The sequence below is a fragment of the Rhinoderma darwinii genome, unplaced genomic scaffold, assembly GCF_050947455.1.
Source record: "Rhinoderma darwinii isolate aRhiDar2 unplaced genomic scaffold, aRhiDar2.hap1 Scaffold_4233, whole genome shotgun sequence".
NCBI lineage: Eukaryota > Metazoa > Chordata > Amphibia > Anura > Rhinodermatidae > Rhinoderma > Rhinoderma darwinii.
This window is the reverse complement of record NW_027463780.1, coordinates 2,646-27,190: the sequence shown is the minus strand read 5'-3', so window position 1 is coordinate 27,190 and position 24,545 is coordinate 2,646. Positions and strand designations below refer to the sequence as shown.

At 42.8% G+C, this 24,545-nt stretch overlaps 1 protein-coding gene across 2 annotated transcripts in view; it reads right to left on the bottom strand.

The window, feature by feature from the left end:
• Positions 1 to 16,986, bottom strand: part of LOC142710333 (M-phase inducer phosphatase 2-like) — a 35,980-nt gene extending 18,994 nt beyond the window's left edge. Inside the window, exons 1-2 of one of the 2 annotated variants that reach the window (XM_075848548.1) lie at positions 16,874 to 16,986; positions 16,160 to 16,329 (exon numbers count right to left, since the gene is read on the bottom strand). In XM_075848548.1, coding sequence (XP_075704663.1) covers positions 16,160 to 16,329 — 170 coding nt within the window. In that variant the 5' untranslated portion in view covers positions 16,874 to 16,986. Of the gene's footprint in view, positions 1 to 16,159; positions 16,336 to 16,873 lie in introns of those variants that run through there. The other variant, XM_075848547.1, reaches the window with a different exon arrangement.
• Between the last annotated feature and the right edge of the window lie 7,559 nt (positions 16,987 to 24,545).

The following is a 24,545-nucleotide window of genomic DNA, read 5'->3' as shown; positions in this document are numbered from 1 at the left end:
GTATATACACACAGAACTATACACCAGTATATACACACAGCACTATACACCAGTATATACACACAGCACTATACACCAGTATATACACACAGCACTATACACCAGTATATACACAGCACTATACACCAGTATATACACACAGCACTATACACCAGTATATACACACAGCACTATACACCAGTATATACACACACAGCACTATACACCAGTATATACACACAGCACTATACACCAGTATATACACAGCACTATACACCAGTATATACACACAGCACTATACACCAGTATATACACAGCACTATACACCAGTATATACACACAGCACTATACACCAGTATATACACACAGCACTATACACCAGTATATACACACAGCACTATACACCAGTATATACACAGCACTATACACCAGTATATACACACAGCACTATACACCAGTATATACACACAGCACTATACACCAGTATATACACACAGCACTATACACCAGTATATACACACACAGCACTATACACCAGTATATACACACAGCACTATACACCAGTATATACACACAGCACTATACACCAGTATATACACACAGCACTATACACCAGTATATACACACAGCACTATACACCAGTATACACACAGCACTATACACCAGTATATACACACAGAACTATACACCAGTATATACACACAGCACTATACACCAGTATATACACACAGCACTATACACCAGTATATACACACAGCACTATACACCAGTATATACACACACAGCACTATACACCAGTATATACACACAGCACTATACACCAGTATATACACACAGCACTATACACCAGTATATACACACAGCACTATACACCAGTATATACACACAGCACTATACACCAGTATACACACAGCACTATACACCAGTATATACACACAGAACTATACACCAGTATATACACACAGCACTATACACCAGTATATATACACACAGCACTATACACCAGTATATACACACAGCACTATACACCAGTATATATACACAGCACTATACACCAGTATATATACACAGCACTATACACCAGTATATACACACAGCACTATACACCAGTATATACACACAGCACTATACACCAGTATATACACACACAGCACTATACACCAGTATATACACACAGCACTATACACCAGTATATACACAGCACTATACACCAGTATATACACAGCACTATACACCAGTATATACACACAGCACTATACACCAGTATATACACACAGCACTATACACCAGTATATACACACAGCACTATACACCAGTATATACACACAGCACTATACACCAGTATATACACAGCACTATACACCAGTATATACACACAGCACTATACACCAGTATATACACACAGCACTATACACCAGTATATACACACAGCACTATACACCAGTATATACACACAGCACTATACACCAGTATATACACAGCACTATACACCAGTATATACACACACAGCACTATACACCAGTATATATACACACAGCACTATACACCAGTATATACACACAGCACTATACACCAGTATATACACAGCACTATACACCAGTATACACACAGCACTATACACCAGTATATACACAGCACTATACACCAGTATATACACACAGCACTATACACCAGTATATACACACAGCACTATACACCAGTATATACACACAGCACTATACACCAGTATACACACAGCACTATACACCAGTATACACACACAGCACTATACACCAGTATATACACAGCACTATACACCAGTATATACACAGCACTATACACCAGTATATACACAGCACTATACACCAGTATATACACAGCACTATACACCAGTATATACACACAGCACTATACACCAGTATATACACACAGCACTATACACCAGTATATACACACAGCACTATACACCAGTATATACACACAGCACTATACACCAGTATATACACACAGCACTATACACCAGTATATACACAGCACTATACACCAGTATATACACACAGCACTATACACCAGTATATACACACACAGCACTATACACCAGTATATACACACACAGCACTATACACCAGTATATACACAGCACTATACACCAGTATATACACACACAGCACTATACACCAGTATATACACACAGCACTATACACCAGTATATACACAGCACTATACACCAGTATATACACACAGCACTATACACCAGTATATACACACAGCACTATACACCAGTATATACACACACAGCACTATACACCAGTATATACACACACAGCACTATACACCAGTATATACACACAGCACTATACACCAGTATATACACAGCACTATACACCAGTATACACACACAACACTATACACCAGTATATACACACACAGCACTATACACCAGTATATACACACAGCACTATACACCAGTATATACACACAGCACTATACACCAGTATATACACAGCACTATACACCAGTATATACACACACAGCACTATACACCAGTATATACACACACAGCACTATACACCAGTATATACACACACAGCACTATACACCAGTATATACACACAGCACTATACACCAGTATATACACACAGCACTATACACCAGTATATACACACAGCACTATACACCAGTATATACACACAGCACTATACACCAGTATATACACACAGCACTATACACCAGTATATACACACAGCACTATACACCAGTATATACACACAGCACTATACACCAGTATATACACACAGCACTATACACCAGTATATACACACAGCACTATACACCAGTATATACACACAGCACTATACACCAGTATATACACACACAGCACTATACACCAGTATATACACACACAGCACTATACACCAGTATATACACACACAGCACTATACACCAGTATATACACACAGCACTATACACCAGTATATACACACAGCACTATACACCAGTATATACACAGCACTATACACCAGTATATATACACAGCACTATACACCAGTATATACACACAGCACTATACACCAGTATATACACACAGCACTATACACCAGTATATACACACAGCACTATACACCAGTATATACACACACAGCACTATACACCAGTATATACACACAGCACTATACACCAGTATATACACACAGCACTATACACCAGTATATACACACAGCACTATACACCAGTATACACACAGCACTATACACCAGTATATACACACAGCACTATACACCAGTATATACACACAGCACTATACACCAGTATATACACACAGCACTATACACCAGTATATACACACAGCACTATACACCAGTATATACACACACAGCACTATACACCAGTATATACACACAGCACTATACACCAGTATATACACACAGCACTATACACCAGTATATACACACAGCACTATACACCAGTATATACACATCACTATACACCAGTATATACACACAGCACTATACACCAGTATATACACACAGCACTATACACCAGTATATACACACAGCACTATACACCAGTATATACACAGCACTATACACCAGTATATACACAGCACTATACACCAGTATATACACACACAGCACTATACACCAGTATATACACACACAGCACTATACACCAGTATATACACACACAGCACTATACATCAGTATATACACACAGCACTATACACCAGTATATACACACAGCACTATACACCAGTATATACACACACAGCACTATACACCAGTATATACACACAGCACTATACACCAGTATATACACACATAGCACTATACACCAGTATATACACACAGCACTATACACCAGTATACACACACAGCACTATACACCAGTATATACACACAGCACTATACACCAGTATACACACAGCACTATACACCAGTATATACACACAGCACTATACACCAGTATATACACACAGCACTATACACCAGTATATACACACAGCACTATACACCAGTATATACACACAGCACTATACACCAGTATATACACACAGCACTATACACCAGTATATACACACAGCACTATACACCAGTATATACACACACAGCACTATACACCAGTATATACACACAGCACTATACACCAGTATATACACACACAGCACTATACACCAGTATATATACACACAGCACTATACACCAGTATATACACAGCACTATACACCAGTATATATACACAGCACTATACACCAGTATATACACAGCGCTATACACCAGTATATACACAGCACTATACACCAGTATATACTGTACACAGCACTATACACCAGTATATACACAGCACTATACACCAGTATATACACACAGCACTATACACCAGTATATATACACAGCACTATACACCAGTATATACACAGCACTATACACCAGTATATACACACAGCACTATACACCAGTATATACACACAGCACTATACACCAGTATACACACACAGCACTATACACCAGTATATACACACAGCACTATACACCAGTATATACACAGCACTATACACCAGTATATACACACACAGCACTATACACCAGTATATACACACACAGCACTATACACCAGTATATACACACACAGCACTATACATCAGTATATACACACACAGCACTATACACCAGTATATACACACAGCACTATACACCAGTATATACACACAGCACTATACACCAGTATATACACAGCACTATACACCAGTATATACACACAGCACTATACACCAGTATATACACACACAGCACTATACACCAGTATATACACACAGCACTATACACCAGTATATACACAGCACTATACACCAGTATATACACACAGCACTATACACCAGTATACACACAGCACTATACACCAGTATATACACACACAGCACTATACACCAGTATATACACACAGCACTATACACCAGTATATACACACAGCACTATACACCAGTATACACACAGAACTATACACCAGTATATACACACAGCACTATACACCAGTATATACACACAGCACTATACACCAGTATATACACACACAGCACTATACACCAGTATATACACACAGCACTATACACCAGTATACACACACAACACTATACACCAGTATATATACACAGCACTATACACCAGTATACACACAGCACTATACACCAGTATATACACACACAGCACTATACACCAGTATATACACACACAGCACTATACACCAGTATATACACACAGCACTATACACCAGTATATACACACAGCACTATACACCAGTATATACACACACAGCACTATACACCAGTATATACACACAGCACTATACACCAGTATACACACACAACACTATACACCAGTATATATACACAGCACTATACACCAGTATATACACACAGCACTATACACCAGTATATACACACAGCACTATACACCAGTATATACACACAGCACTATACACCAGTATATACACACACAGCACTATACACCAGTATATACACACAGCACTATACACCAGTATATACACACAGCACTATACACCAGTATATACACACACAGCACTATACACCAGTATATATACACAGCACTATACACCAGTATATACACACAGCACTATACACCAGTATATACACACAGCACTATACACCAGTATATACACACACAGCACTATACATCAGTATATACACACACAGCACTATACACCAGTATATACACACACCACTATACACCAGTATATACACACAGCACTATACACCAGTATACACACAGCACTATACACCAGTATATACACACAGCACTATACACCAGTATATACACAGCACTATACACCAGTATATACACACACAGCACTATACACCAGTATACACACACAGCACTATACACCAGTATATACACACAGCACTATACACCAGTATATACACACAGCACTATACACCAGTATATACACACAGCACTATACACCAGTATATACACACAGCACTATACACCAGTATATACACACAGCACTATACACCAGTATATACACACAGCACTATACACCAGTATATACACAGCACTATACACCAGTATATACACACAGCACTATACACCAGTATATACACACAGCACTATACACCAGTATATACACACAGCACTATACACCAGTATATACACACAGCACTATACACCAGTATATACACACAGCACTATACACCAGTATATACACAGCACTATACACCAGTATATACACACAGCACTATACACCAGTATATACACAGCACTATACACCAGTATATACTGTACACAGCACTATACACCAGTATATACACAGCACTATACACCAGTATACACACACAGCACTATACACCAGTATATACACACAGCACTATACACCAGTATATACACACAGCACTATACACCAGTATATACACACAGCACTATACACCAGTATATACACACAGCACTATACACCAGTATATACACACAGCACTATACACCAGTATATACACACAGCACTATACACCAGTATATACACACAGCACTATACACCAGTATATATATACACACAGCACTATACACCAGTATATATATACACACACCACTATACACCAGTATATACACAGCACTATACACCAGTATATACTGTACACAGCACTATACACCAGTATATACACAGCACTATACACCAGTATATACACACACAGCACTATACACCAGTATACACACACAGCACTATACACCAGTATATACACAGCACTATACACCAGTATATACACACAGCACTATACACCAGTATATACACACACCACTATACACCAGTATATACACAGCACTATACACCAGTATATACTGTACACAGCACTATACACCAGTATATACACAGCACTATACACCAGTATACACACACAGCACTATACACCAGTATATACACACAGCACTATACACCAGTATACACACACAGCACTATACACCAGTATATACACACAGCACTATACACCAGTATATACACACAGCACTATACACCAGTATATACACACAGCACTATACACCAGTATATACACACAGCACTATACACCAGTATATACACACAGCGCTATACACCAGTATATACACACAGCACTATACACCAGTATATACACACACAGCACTATACACCAGTATACACACACACAGCACTATACATCAGTATATACACACAGCACTATACACCAGTATACACACAGCACTATACACCAGTATATACACACAGCACTATACACCAGTATATACACACAGCACTATACACCAGTATATACACACAGCACTATACACCAGTATATACACACAGCACTATACACCAGTATATACACACAGCACTATACACCAGTATATACACACAGCACTATACACCAGTATATACACACACAGCACTATACACCAGTATATACACACACAGCACTATACACCAGTATATACACACAGCACTATACACCAGTATATACACACAGCACTATACACCAGTATACACACACAGCACTATACACCAGTATACACACACAGCACTATACACCAGTATATACACACAGCACTATACACCAGTATATACACACAGCACTATACACCAGTATATACACACAGCACTATACACCAGTATATACACACAGCACTATACACCAGTATATACACAGCACTATACACCAGTATATACACACAGCACTATACACCAGTATATACACACAGCACTATACACCAGTATATACACACAGCACTATACACCAGTATATACACACACAGCACTATACACCAGTATATATACACAGCACTATACACCAGTATATACACACACAGCACTATACACCAGTATATACACAGCACTATACACCAGTATATACACACAGCACTATACACCAGTATATACACACACAGCACTATACACCAGTATATACACAGCACTATACACCAGTATATACACACACAGCACTATACACCAGTATATACACACACAGCACTATACACCAGTATATACACACAGCACTATACACCAGTATATACACACAGCACTATACACCAGTATATACACACAGCACTATACACCAGTATATACACACAGCACTATACACCAGTATATATACACAGCACTATACACCAGTATACACACAGCACTATACACCAGTATATACACAGCACTATACACCAGTATACACACAGCACTATACACCAGTATATACACACACAGCACTTATACACCAGTATATACACACAGCACTATACACCAGTATATACACAGCACTATACCCAGTATATACACACAGCACTATACACCAGTATATACACAGCACTATACACCAGTATACACACACAGCACTATACACCAGTATATACACAGCACTATACACCAGTATACACACACAGCACTATACACCAGTATATACACACACAGCACTATACACCAGTATATACACACAGCACTATACACCAGTATATACACACACAGCACTATACACCAGTATATACACACACAGCACTATACACCAGTATATACACACACAGCACTATACATCAGTATATACACACACAGCACTATACACCAGTATATACACACACCACTATACACCAGTATATACACAGCACTATACACCAGTATATACTGTACACAGCACTATACACCAGTATATACACAGCACTATACACCAGTATATACACACAGCACTATACACCAGTATATACACACACAGCACTATACACCAGTATATACACAGCACTATACACCAGTATATACACAGCACTATACACCAGTATATACACAGCACTATACACCAGTATATACACACACAGCACTATACACCAGTATATACACACAGCACTATACACCAGTATATACACACACAGCACTATACACCAGTATATACACACAGCACTATACACCAGTATATACACACAGCACTATACACCAGTATATACACACAGCACTATACACCAGTATATACACACAGCACTATACACCAGTATATACACAGCACTATACACCAGTATATACTGTACACAGCACTATACACCAGTATATACACAGCACTATACACCAGTATACACACACAGCACTATACACCAGTATATACACACAGCACTATACACCAGTATATACACACAGCACTATACACCAGTATATACACACAGCACTATACACCAGTATATACACACAGCACTATACACCAGTATATACACACAGCACTATACACCAGTATATACACAGCACTATACACCAGTATATACACACAGCACTATACACCAGTATATACACACAGCACTATACACCAGTATATACACACAGCACTATACACCAGTATATACACACACAGCACTATACACCAGTATATACACACAGCACTATACACCAGTATATACACACAGCACTATACACCAGTATATACACAGCACTATACACCAGTATACACACACAGCACTATACACCAGTATATACACACAGCACTATACACCAGTATATACACACAGCACTATACACCAGTATATACACACAGCACTATACACCAGTATATACACACAGCACTATACACCAGTATATACACACAGCACTATACACCAGTATATACACACAGCACTATACACCAGTATATACACACAGCACTATACACCAGTATATACACACACAGCACTATACACCAGTATATACACAGCACTATACACCAGTATATACACACACAGCACTATACACCAGTATATACACACACAGCACTATACACCAGTATATACACACAGCACTATACACCAGTATATACACACAGCACTATACACCAGTATATACACACACAGCACTATACACCAGTATATACACACACAGCACTATACACCAGTATACACACAGCACTATACACCAGTATATACACACACAGCACTATACACCAGTATATACACACACAGCACTATACACCAGTATATACACACAGCACTATACACCAGTATATACACACACAGCACTATACACCAGTATACACAGCACTATACACCAGTATATACACACACAGCACTATACACCAGTATATACACACAGCACTATACACCAGTATATACACAGCACTATACACCAGTATATACACACAGCACTATACACCAGTATATACACAGCACTATACACCAGTATATACACACAACACTATACACCAGTATATATACACAGCACTATACACCAGTATATACACACAGCACTATACACCAGTATATACACACAGCACTATACACCAGTATATACACACAGCACTATACACCAGTATATATACACAGCACTATACACCAGTATATACACACAGCACTATACACCAGTATACACACACAGCACTATACACCAGTATATACACACAGCACTATACACCAGTATATACACAGCACTATACACCAGTATACACACAGCACTATACACCAGTATACACACACAGCACTATACACCAGTATATACACAGCACTATACACCAGTATATACACACAGCACTATACACCAGTATATACACAGCACTATACACCAGTATATACACACAGCACTATACACCAGTATATATACACACAGCACTATACACCAGTATATACACACAGCACTATACACCAGTATATACACAGCACTATACACCAGTATATACACACACAGCACTATACACCAGTATATACACAGCACTATACACCAGTATATACACACAGCACTATACACCAGTATATACACACACAGCACTATACATCAGTATATACACACACAGCACTATACACCAGTATATACACACAGCACTATACACCAGTATATACACACAGCACTATACACCAGTATACACACACAGCACTATACACCAGTATATACACACAGCACTATACACCAGTATATACACACAGCACTATACACCAGTATATACACACAGCACTATACACCAGTATATACACACAGCACTATACACCAGTATATACACACACAGCACTATACACCAGTATATACACACAGCACTATACACCAGTATATACACACACAGCACTATACACCAGTATACACACAGCACTATACACCAGTATATACACACAGCACTATACACCAGTATATACACACAGCACTATACACCAGTATATACACACACAGCACTATACACCAGTATATACACACAGCACTATACACCAGTATACACACACAGCACTATACACCAGTATATACACACAGCACTATACACCAGTATATACACACAGCACTATACACCAGTATATACACACACAGCACTATACACCAGTATATACACACAGCACTATACACCAGTATACACACACAACACTATACACCAGTATATACACAGCACTATACACCAGTATATACACACAGCACTATACACCAGTATATACACACAGCACTATACACCAGTATATACACACAGCACTATACACCAGTATATACACACACAGCACTATACACCAGTATATACACAGCACTATACACCAGTATATACACACAGCACTATACACCAGTATACACACACAGCACTATACACCAGTATATACACAGCACTATACACCAGTATATACACACAGCACTATACACCAGTATATACACACACAGCACTATACACCAGTATATACACACAGCACTATACACCAGTATATACACACACAGCACTATACACCAGTATATACACACACAGCACTATACACCAGTATATACACACACAGCACTATACACCAGTATATACACACAGCACTATACACCAGTATATACACACAGCACTATACACCAGTATATACACACAGCACTATACACCAGTATATACACACACAGCACTATACACCAGTATATACACACACAGCACTATACACCAGTATATACACACACAGCACTATACACCAGTATATATACACAGCACTATACACCAGTATATACACACAGCACTATACACCAGTATATACACACACAGCACTATACACCAGTATATACACAGCACTATACACCAGTATATACACAGCACTATACACCAGTATATACACACAGCACTATACACCAGTATATACACACAGCACTATACACCAGTATATACACAGCACTATACACCAGTATATACACACAGCACTATACACCAGTATATACACACACAGCACTATACACCAGTATATACACAGCACTATACACCAGTATATACACACACAGCACTATACACCAGTATATACACACACAGCACTATACACCAGTATATACACACAGCACTATACACCAGTATATACACACAGCACTATACACCAGTATATACACACAGCACTATACACCAGTATACACACACAGCACTATACACCAGTATATACACACAGCACTATACACCAGTATATACACACAGCACTATACACCAGTATATACACACAGCACTATACATCAGTATATACACACAGCACTATACACCAGTATATACACACACAGCACTATACACCAGTATACACACAGCACTATACACCAGTATATACACACACAGCACTATACACCAGTATATACACACAGCACTATACACCAGTATATACACACAGCACTATACACCAGTATATACACACAGCACTATACACCAGTATATACACACAGCACTATACATCAGTATATACACACAGCACTATACACCAGTATACACACACAGCACTATACACCAGTATATACACAGCACTATACACCAGTATATACACACACAGCACTATACACCAGTATATACACAGCACTATACACCAGTATATACACAGCACTATACACCAGTATATACACAGCACTATACACCAGTATATACACAGCACTATACACCAGTATATACACAGCACTATACACCAGTATACACACAGCACTATACACCAGTATACACACACAGCACTATACACCAGTATATACACACAGCACTATACACCAGTATATACACACAGCACTATACACCAGTATATACACACAGCACTATACACCAGTATATACACACAGCACTATACATCAGTATATACACAGCACTATACACCAGTATATACACACAGCACTATACACCAGTATATACACACACAGCACTATACACCAGTATACACACAGCACTATACACCAGTATATACACACAGCACTATACACCAGTATATACACACAGCACTATACACCAGTATATACACACAGCACTATACACCAGTATATACACACAGCACTATACACCAGTATATACACACAGCACTATACACCAGTATACACACAGCACTATACACCAGTATATACACAGCACTATACACACACAGCACTATACACCAGTATACACACACAACACTATACACCAGTATATACACAGCACTATACACCAGTATATACACACAGCACTATACACCAGTATATACACACAGCACTATACACCAGTATATACACACACAGCACTATACACCAGTATATACACACAGCACTATACACCAGTATATACACACACAGCACTATACATCAGTATATACACACACAGCACTATACACCAGTATATACACACAGCACTATACACCAGTATACACACACAACACTATACACCAGTATATACACACAGCACTATACACCAGTATATACACACACAGCACTATACACCAGTATATACACACAGCACTATACACCAGTATATACACACAGAACTATACACCAGTATATACACACACAGCACTATACACCAGTATACACACAGCACTATACACCAGTATATACACACAGCACTATACACCAGTATATACACACAGCACTATACACCAGTATATACACACAGAACTATACACCAGTATATACACACACAGCACTATACACCAGTATACACACAGCACTATACACCAGTATATACACACACAGAACTATACACCAGTATATACACACAGCACTATACACCAGTATATACACACAGCACTATACACCAGTATATACACACAGCACTATACACCAGTATATACACACAGCACTATACACCAGTATATACACAGCACTATACACCAGTATATACACACAGCACTATACACCAGTATATACACACAGCACTATACACCAGTATATACACACAGCACTATACATCAGTATATACACAGCACTATACACCAGTATATACACAGCACTATACACCAGTATATACACACAGCACTATACACCAGTATATACACACAGCACTATACACCAGTATATACACACACAGCACTATACACCAGTATACACACACAGCACTATACACCAGTATATACACACAGCACTATACACCAGTATACACACACAGCACTATACACCAGTATATACACAGCACTATACACCAGTATATACACACAGCACTATACACCAGTATACACACAGAACACTATACACCAGTATACACACAGAACTATACACCAGTATATACACACAGCACTATACACCAGTATATATACACACAGCACTATACACCAGTATATACACACAGCACTATACACCAGTATATACACACACAGCACTATACACCAGTATATACACACAGCACTATACACCAGTATATACACACAGCACTATACACCAGTATATACACAGCACTATACACCAGTATATACACACACAGCACTATACACCAGTATATACACACACAGCACTATACACCAGTATATACACACAGCACTATACACCAGTATATACACACAGCACTATACACCAGTATATACACACACAGCACTATACACCAGTATATACACAGCACTATACACCAGTATATACACACAGCACTATACACCAGTATATACACACACAGCACTATACACCAGTATATACACACACAACACTATACACCAGTATATACACAGCACTATACACCAGTATATACACACAGCACTATACACCAGTATATACACAGCACTATACACCAGTATATACACACAGCACTATACACCAGTATATACACACAGCACTATACACCAGTATATACACACAGCACTATACACCAGTATATACACAGCACTATACACCAGTATATACACACAGCACTATACACCAGTATATACACACAGCACTATACACCAGTATATACACACAGCACTATACACCAGTATATACACACAGCACTATACACCAGTATATACACACAGCACTATACACCAGTATATACACACAGCACTATACACCAGTATATACACACACAGCACTATACACCAGTATATACACACAGCACTATACACCAGTATATACACACAGCACTATACACCAGTATATACACACAGCACTATACACCAGTATATACACACAGCACTATACACCAGTATACACACACAACACTATACACCAGTATATACACAGCACTATACACCAGTATATACACACAGCACTATACACCAGTATACACACACAACACTATACACCAGTATATACACACAGCACTATACACCAGTATATATATACACACAGCACTATACACCAGTATATACACACAGCACTATACACCAGTATACACACACAACACTATACACCAGTATATATACACAGCACTATACACCAGTATATACACACACAGCACTATACACCAGTATATACACACACAGCACTATACACCAGTATATACACACAGCACTATACACCAGTATACACACAGCACTATACACCAGTATATACACACAGCACTATACACCAGTATATATACACAGCACTATACACCAGTATATACACACAGCACTATACACCAGTATATACACAGCACTATACACCAGTATATACACAGCACTATACACCAGTATATACACACAGCACTATACACCAGTATATACACACAGCACTATACACCAGTATATACACACAGCACTATACACCAGTATATACACACAGCACTATACACCAGTATATACACACACAGCACTATACACCAGTATATACACACACAGCACTATACACCAGTATATACACACACAGCACTATACACCAGTATATACACACAGCACTATACACCAGTATATACACACAGCACTATACACCAGTATATACACACAGCACTATACACCAGTATATACACACAGCACTATACACCAGTATATACACACAGCACTATACACCAGTATATACACACAGCACTATACACCAGTATATACACAGCACTATACACCAGTATATACACACAGCACTATACACCAGTATATACACAGCACTATACACCAGTATATACACACAGCACTATAGACAAGTATACACCAGTATATATACACATTGTACAGACATGTAGCAGTGTTCTTACCTCCCCAGGCCGGTGAGCCGGTTCATGGTGAAGGCCAGGCTGGTGACCGGGGACAGGACCCCCCCGGTGTGTGGGTACAGCAGGCTCCGGCCGCAGGGCAGCAGGGTGGAGGGCCGGGACAGGACAGCAGCAGGGAGGCCGGAGCTGAACTCACTCAGCAGCTTCTCCATCTCCATTGTGCAAAGCAAAAATCACAAAAAGTCGTGCAGAAGAGCGTCAGATAGCGGCCAGAGCGTGCAGAAGAGCGTCAGATGGCATCCATAGCATGCAGAAGAGCGTCAGACAGCGGCAAGAGCGTGAGATGGCTTCAAGAGCGTCAGATAGCGGCCAGAGCGTGCAGAAGAGCGTCAGATGGCATCCAGAGCGTGCAGAAGAGCGTCAGATGGCATCCAGAGCGTGCAGAAGAGCGTCAGATGGCATCCAGAGCATGCAGAAGAGCGTCAGATGGCATCCAGAGCGTGCAGAAGAGCGTCAGATGGCATCCAGAGCATGCAGAAGAGCGTCATATAGCGGCCAGAGCGTGCAGAAGAGCGTCAGATGGCATCCAGAGCGTGCAGGACAGCGTCCAGGTATTGTAGGCAGGGTGCAGGATGGTGCCGGGGGTTGCAGGCAGGGTGCAGGATAGTGCCGGGGGTTGCAGGCAGGGTGCTGGTTAGCGGCGGGGGGGTGCAGGACGGTGCCGGGGGTTGCACGGAGCTCTGCAGTGGCGCTGACCTGTGTGCTGCTCCGCCGCCCGGGCCTCCTTCTCCTTCTTCTCCTGCCGCCGCCGCCGCCTTCTCTCTATATTTATATTCGAATAATAACACACACAGGCGGCCGGGAGACAACCAATAACCGGGCCCGGGGCGGAGGAGGGGGCGGGGTCATCTACTGTATGTACCACAGCACTGACGTCATAGGCTGTCACATAATATCATGTTATCTACTGTAGTGTAATAGAAGTTCATATATGTATATTGTGTGATATGATGAGCTGTAATATAATATAATGTTATGTCAAACTACAGTGTGGGATAAAACATACTGTAGTCTAATATCATTATAGTATATTACATTAGATTGATATCAGTAGTGTTAAAAACAGTCACAGTGCCCCCATAACACAAACAGCCATGGTTCCCCCATAACAGTGACAGCCACACAGTGCCCCCATAACAGTGACAGCCACATAGTGCCCCCATAACAGTGACAGCCACAGTGCCCCCATAACAGTGACAGCCACAGTGCCCCCATAACAGTGACAGCCACATAGTGCCGCCATAACAGTGACAGCCACACAGTGCCCCCATAACAGTGACAGCCACACAGTGCCCCCATAACAGTGACAGCCACACAGTGCCCCCATAACAGTGACAGCCACACAGTGCCCCATAACACAAACAGCCACACAGTGCCCCCATAACACAAACAGCCATGGTTCCCCCATAACAGTGACAGCCACACAGTGCCCCCATAACAGTGACAGCCACACAGTGCCCCCATAACAGTGACAGCCACATAGTGCCCCCATAACAGTGACAGCCACATAGTGCCCCCATAACAGTGACAGCCACATAGTGCCCCATAACAGTGACTGCCACACAGTGCCCCCATAACAGTGACAGCCACACAGTGACAGCCACACAGTGCCCCCATAACAGTGACATCCACACAGTGCCCCCATAACAGTGACTGCCACACAGTGCCCCCATAACAGTGACAGCCACACAGTGGCCCCATAACAGTGACAGCCACAGTGCCCTCATAACAGTGACTGACACACAGTGCCCCCATAACAGTGACAGCCACACAGTGCCCCCATAACAGTGACAGCCACACAGTGCCCCATAACAGTGACATCCACACAGTGCCCCCATAACAGTGACTGCCACACAGTGCCCCCATAACAGTGACATCCACACAGTGCCCCATAACAGTGACAGCCACACAGTGCCCCCATAACAGTGACTGCCACACAGTGTCCCCATAACAGTGACAACCACACAGTGCCCCCATAACAGTGACAGCCACACAGTGCCCCCATAACAGTGACAGCCACACAGTGCCCCCATAACAGTAACAGCCACATAGTGCCCCCATAACCGTGCCCCCATTACAGTGACAGCCACACAGTGCCCCCATAACAGTGACAGCCACACAGTGCCCTCATAACAGTGACAGCCACACAGTGCCCTCATAACAGTAACTGCCCCACAGTGCCCCATAACAGTGACAGCCACACAGTGCCCCCATAACAGTGACAGCCACACAGTGCCCTCATAACAGTGACTGCCACACAGTGCCCCCATAACAGTGACAGCCACACAGTGCCCCATAACAGTGACAGCCACGCAGTGCCCCCATAACAGTGACAGCCACACAGTGCCCCCATAACCGTGCCCCCATTACAGTGGCAGTCACACAGTTTCCCCATTACAGTAACAGTCACACACTGCCCAGGGGATAGGTGGGGTGTTTTAGTTCAGTGATGGCCGTGCCCCCCGGTTTGGGCTGAGCAGATACCGGACCCCCTATTGATATGGATGGAGTGTTACGGTTCCTCCCGCTGACACAGATATGCGAGGCCCATGGGGTCCGCAGCCCCCGTCACCTGACCCGTTTGTTGTCACTCATGTCACAGTTTGTTTTATTGTTGAAGGGCCGGCCCTGTCTTATGTAAATACATCCCCATCATTTACAACTTTCAGACTTTGCATTTCAAGATCTCTGCTTGCTGTCAGTTACAGGGATCATTAATTATTTATATTTGGAGGCTTAAAATGTAAACATCTGGAATTGTCGGATGATTATTAATGTTTGCGGTCACGAGGGGAACACGCGCCCACGAATATAGGTCAGAGCGCCACATCAGGAGGGGACAATACGGGACCTTGTCACCGCGCAGCGCTAACTCCTGTAGGAATAACGCAACTGTAACGAGACCGACCTCTGTGAAAGCTGAGATCACCTGCCACGCTCACACTGCTGCACTACACAATGGACATGACTGGCCTACAACTCTGCTAGTCCGCAGTGAATAGAGCGTGTGCTCTGCAGGTCAGGATTGGGTGTTCTGCAGATGGTTGCACCTCGCTGCTGAGTGTCCCCCGGGAAGGACCACAGGGCAGATCTGTCCTCACACGTCCCATTTACTTTCATCCAGGATTAGAGCCCCCTCACCAGGGCTCAGAGTGTTGGGAGGGGGCACTATGGGGGGCACATAGGGAATAGTTTCCTAATATAAAGTCCGGAGGAGGTGACAATCTGTCTGGTCACAAAGTATGAGGAGGACGGAGCCAAATATAAACAATCCCTGATAATGGTCCTGTGCGGGGGAAGGGAACTGGAAAGAGAGGGCGAAAAATGGCGCCCAGCACAGTCTCCTGGTCTTCTCCAACATGGATGATTAACTGCACCCTCATCATCAGGCCGCCAACCACTGCACCAATGCCCCTACCCTGTGCCAACCACTACACTAATACATCTACCCTGTGCCAGTCACCACACAAATGCCCCTACCCTGTGCCAACCACCACACCAATGCCCCTACCCTGTGCCAACCACCACACCAATGCCCCTACCCTGTGCCAACCACCACACCAATGCCCCTACCCTGTGCCAACCGCTACACCAATGCCCCTACCCTGTGCCAGTCACTACACCAATGCCCCTACCCTGTGCCAACCGCTACACCAATGCCCCTACCCTGTGCCAACCACTACACCAATACCCCTACCCTGCGCCAGTCACTGCACCAATGCCCCTACCCTGTGCCAACCACACCAACGCCCCTACCCTATGCCAACCACCACACTAATGCCCCTACCCTGTGCCAACCACTACACCAATACCTCTACCCTGTGCCAGTCACTACACCAATGCCTCTACCCTGTGCCAACCACTACACCAATACCTCTACCCTGTGCCAGTCACTACACCAATGCCCCTACCCTGTGCCAGTCACTGCACTGGTCGCCCATTCCCTTTAGAATAGAATTGACACTTATTCCCGTCTCCCAGTGATCTCCTCCCTCATCTCTCATGTCATAGTTGTCACCCAGCTTTCTCAGAGCCCTGAATGTCAATTCTGCCTCATTATGTGGTGATACTTCTGCTGTTCACCTGTGACTACATGACTAAGTAGCTTTGCCATTCAGGAGTCTGGGAAAGATGGGTGACAGGTGATGGGGGGGCTGTCATAGTTGTCACCCTGCGTTCCCCAATGGTAGATCTTCCCAGTTGTCCAGTAACATCCGTCTCCCATTATATTGCATTTGTAGGTGGATTTGCTGTTCAGGACTCTGGGAAAGCTGGAGAAATGAATGGTTTCAGGTGCCCCTCCCCCGCGGTGAGGACTAGTGACGGGCGGAGCCTCCGAGGTGTGAAATACCTGACACCTGCTGACAACAAGCCACGCCCCCTTACGGGTGTTCACACGGATGTGGAATGGGGTCACCTGTTATTATAATGTTCAATGTTCTTATATGGGGAGGAAAAGGCTCCGTATAAAACGCCATTATTTATCCCCTCCAATGATCGGGGGAGGTTCCGCTTTTTGGATTGTACTTTCTGGCAGCTCAATTCTTAGGCCGTGTTCACACAGAGGTTTTTTGTCTCGTTTTTTGACATGGAAACCGCATTGAAAACGGGGCAAAAAAACGGCCGAAAATGCCTCCTATTGATTTCAACGGGAGACGGGGGCGTTTTTTTCCTGCGAGCAGAAAAAAATGCTCACGGGGAAAAAAAAGCGTCATGGCCTATCTTGAGGCATTTTCCGCCACAAAAACCCCATGGGAGACAATGAGAGACGGAAAAAACCGCCACGAACGGCCGCAGCGTTTTTTTTAGGGATATTTCTTTCCAGAATTCTGTGACCAACGGGCAATACCACCAAATGTGGGACCGTGTTCCTATCTCTCCCTGACATCGCCAGCACATTCTGGAGGGTGATAGGCCTAGATGGTACAAGCGTTGCGGCGTCCTGTACCACCTTGTTAGCAGTTCATAGTGGTTCTCCTGGAGTTTGACACACCTAGAGAACCCATGCGCGTTTCTCAGAATCCATTTCTGCTCCTGATCTGTCAATTTCTTGTTTAATTCCATTTCCCAGGACAATATAAAGGTGGGGGTGTCAGGTGAGTCCATATTCAGCAGTATCGGATATAATTTCGATAGTTTGCATTTAGTCACTGACTTAGTGAGGAGTCGTTTCTCTAAGTCACTTAGGTCCCTGTTGCTTTTGTGAGAAGAGAGGAATTTCGTGCAAATATGTTGTATGTGGGTCAGTTGGAGGAAGTTGAGTGAGTTTGGCGATACCAATGATCTAATTTTAGCCGGTGAGGGGACCGTGTTGGTTTCTAACAAATCTGAAATGGTGATTTCACGTAGTAGACCCCAAATATCCTCTGGTGGGGGGTCTCCATGTTCTATAGTGTAAGGCACCAGGGAGGCAGGCATAATCGGCAAGGATGTCAAGGGGGGTGTGCTCCTAGTTCTGTGTGTTTTCCAAACTGAGAGTGTTCCCTTCAGCAATGGGTTACTAAGTGATTTTAAATCCCCCTGACCCGCTAGCCACAACACCCGCATAGATTCCCTTTCCAAATGTGCTGTCTCAGGCGCTACACACCAGGCCATCTCTCCAGGCGAGACCAGGTCTAACCATCTCTCCAGGCGAGACCAGGTCTAACCATCTCTCCAGGCGAGACCAGGTCTAACCATCTCTCCAGGCGAGACCAGGTCTAACCATCTCTCCAGGCGAGACCAGGTCTAACCATCTCTCCAGGCGAGACCAGGTCTAACCATCTCTCCAGGCGAGACCAGGTCTAACCATCTCTCCAGGCGAGACCAGGTCTAACCATCTCTCCAGGCGAGACCAGGTCTAACCATCTCTCCAGGCGAGACCAGGTCTAACCATCTCTCCAGGCGAGACCAGGTCTAACCATCTCTCCAGGCGAGACCAGGTCTAACCATCTCTCCAGGCGAGACCAGGTCTAACCATCTCTCCAGGCGAGACCAGGTCTAACCATCTCTCCAGGCGAGACCAGGTCTAACCATCTCTCCAGGCGAGACCAGGTCTAACCATCTCTCCAGGCGAGACCAGGTCTAACCATCTCTCCAGGCGAGACCAGGTCTAACCATCTCTCCAGGCGAGACCAGGTCTAACCATCTCTCCAGGCGAGACCAGGTCTAACCATCTCTCCAGGCGAGACCAGGTCTAACCATCTCTCCAGGCGAGACCAGGTCTAACCATCTCTCCAGGCGAGACCAGGTCTAACCATCTCTCCAGGCGAGACCAGGTCTAACCATCTCTCCAGGCGAGACCAGGTCTAACCATCTCACCAGGCGAGACCAGGTCTAACCATCTCTCCAGGCGAGACCAGGTCTAACCATCTCTCCAGGCGAGACCAGGTCTAACCATCTCTCCAGGCGAGACCAGGTCTAACCATCTCTCCAGGCGAGACCAGGTCTAACCATCTCTGCAGATGAATTGCCCTATAGTACACCTCCACGTCCGGTAAACCCAAGCCGCCTCTATTTTTTTTTTCCGACAATAATTTGTAAGACAAGCGGGGCCTGCGTTGGTTCCATAGAAAGGAGGAAAACATACGCCTTACTAGTGTGAAGAAAGACTTTGGCAAGTATATAGGTACCATGGTCATTACATACAAGAGTATGGGGAGTATGTACATCTGTAAGAGGTTTTTCCGTCCCATCCACGAGAGGAAGGGAATGTGATAAGCAGTGAGTTGCGTAGATAATTTCTTTAAGAGCGGTTGGTAGTTAAGCTTATATAGATCTTGCAGTTGACTTGGAATTTGGATACCTAGATATGTGATATGGTGGGGAGGCCATAGAAAGGGTGAGTCTCGTTGCAGTTCTTGTGCCAGAGATGGTTTAAGGGAAATGTTGAGTATTTCAGATTTGTTGTAATTAATCTTGAAATTTGAGACCCCCCCCCCCATACTCTGCAAAGATATGTTGTAGCCGTGGCAGCGCTTGTGGCGGGTTAGTGACCATAAGTAGAATGTCATCTGCAAAAGCCGCCACTAAATGTGTATGGTTGCCTATTTTTATCCCTCTTATGAGAGAGTCTGATCTAATTTTTTGCAGCAGGGTCTCCAAGGTCAAGACAAAGAGAGTGGGGGACAACGGGCATCCCTGTCTAGTACCATTTGTGATCGAGAAGGACGGAGACAAGACTCCATTGACCCGTACCCTTGCATGTGGTTCTGTATAAAGTGAGAAAATTGCCGTTATGAATTGAGGTGGAAATAGGAATTTTGCTAGGACATGTTTCATGAAATCCCAGGCCACCCTGCCGAACGCTTTCTCAGCATCAGTACCCAAAAGTATCAACGGCAGTTTAGAATGTTTGGTGTAGTGTATCAAGTTTATCAGTCTCATTGCATTATGTCTTCCCTCTCTTTCCTTCACAAACCCCATCTGGTCAGGACTAACAAGTTTGGGTAACAGAGCCCTCACGCGCAACGCCAAGAGTTTGGCCCATATCTTCAGGTCGACATTCAATAGGGATATCGGCCTGTATCTAGTACATAGCGAGACATCCTTCCCTTCCTTCGGTATAATAGTTATGAATGCTTCCAAGGATTGTCTTGAAAAGGGGGTGCCTTCTAAAAGTGCGTTGCACATGTGAGCTAGGTGTGGCAGCAAGAGGTCTAGAAATTGTTTGCAGTATATGAGAGGGAAGCCGTCCGGAGCCGGACTTTTGCCTGGTGGAAAGGAGGAGATTCCACTCCTCACTTCCTCTACCGTAATAGGGTGTAGGAGTGTGTCGGCCTCTTCAGTAGAAAGAGTAGGTAGCTGCAGAGATCCCATGAAATGTAGTATTCGTGCTCCCTCCTGATCAGGTTGATCCGGTTGGGGTCTAGTTCCATCCTCCTTGATATTATAGAGGGAGGAGTAGAAGGACCTAAATTCTCTGGCTGTATCGGACGTGGGGGTGTGTATTGCTCCATCTGCTCCCCTCATTTTTGTAATAAAAGATTTTTCTTTTCGTTTTTTAATGCGAGCCGTCATGAGTCTACCTCCTTTGTCTCCATGGGCATATATTTTCTGTCTATAGTGCATTACGTTTTTGGCAAGTTTCAGGTTGAGTAAATCTTTTAGTTGCACTCTCAGGTTATGCAATTCCATCTGAGCGCCCTGGGCTGCTGATTTTTTGTGAATTTTTTCCAGTGCAGCAATTCTGGTCAATAAGGAACTAATTTGTTTTGATCTTTCTTTTTTTGACCCTGGAGCCCATGGAGATTAAGAGACCCCTCATGTAGGCTTTGTGAGCTTCCCATATATATGTAGCTTTGACATCCGGAGATGTGTTAGTATCGAAATAAAATTTCAATTGTTCTGTTAAGTAGGATACATGTGTTTCTCCATCTAGGAGAGTGCC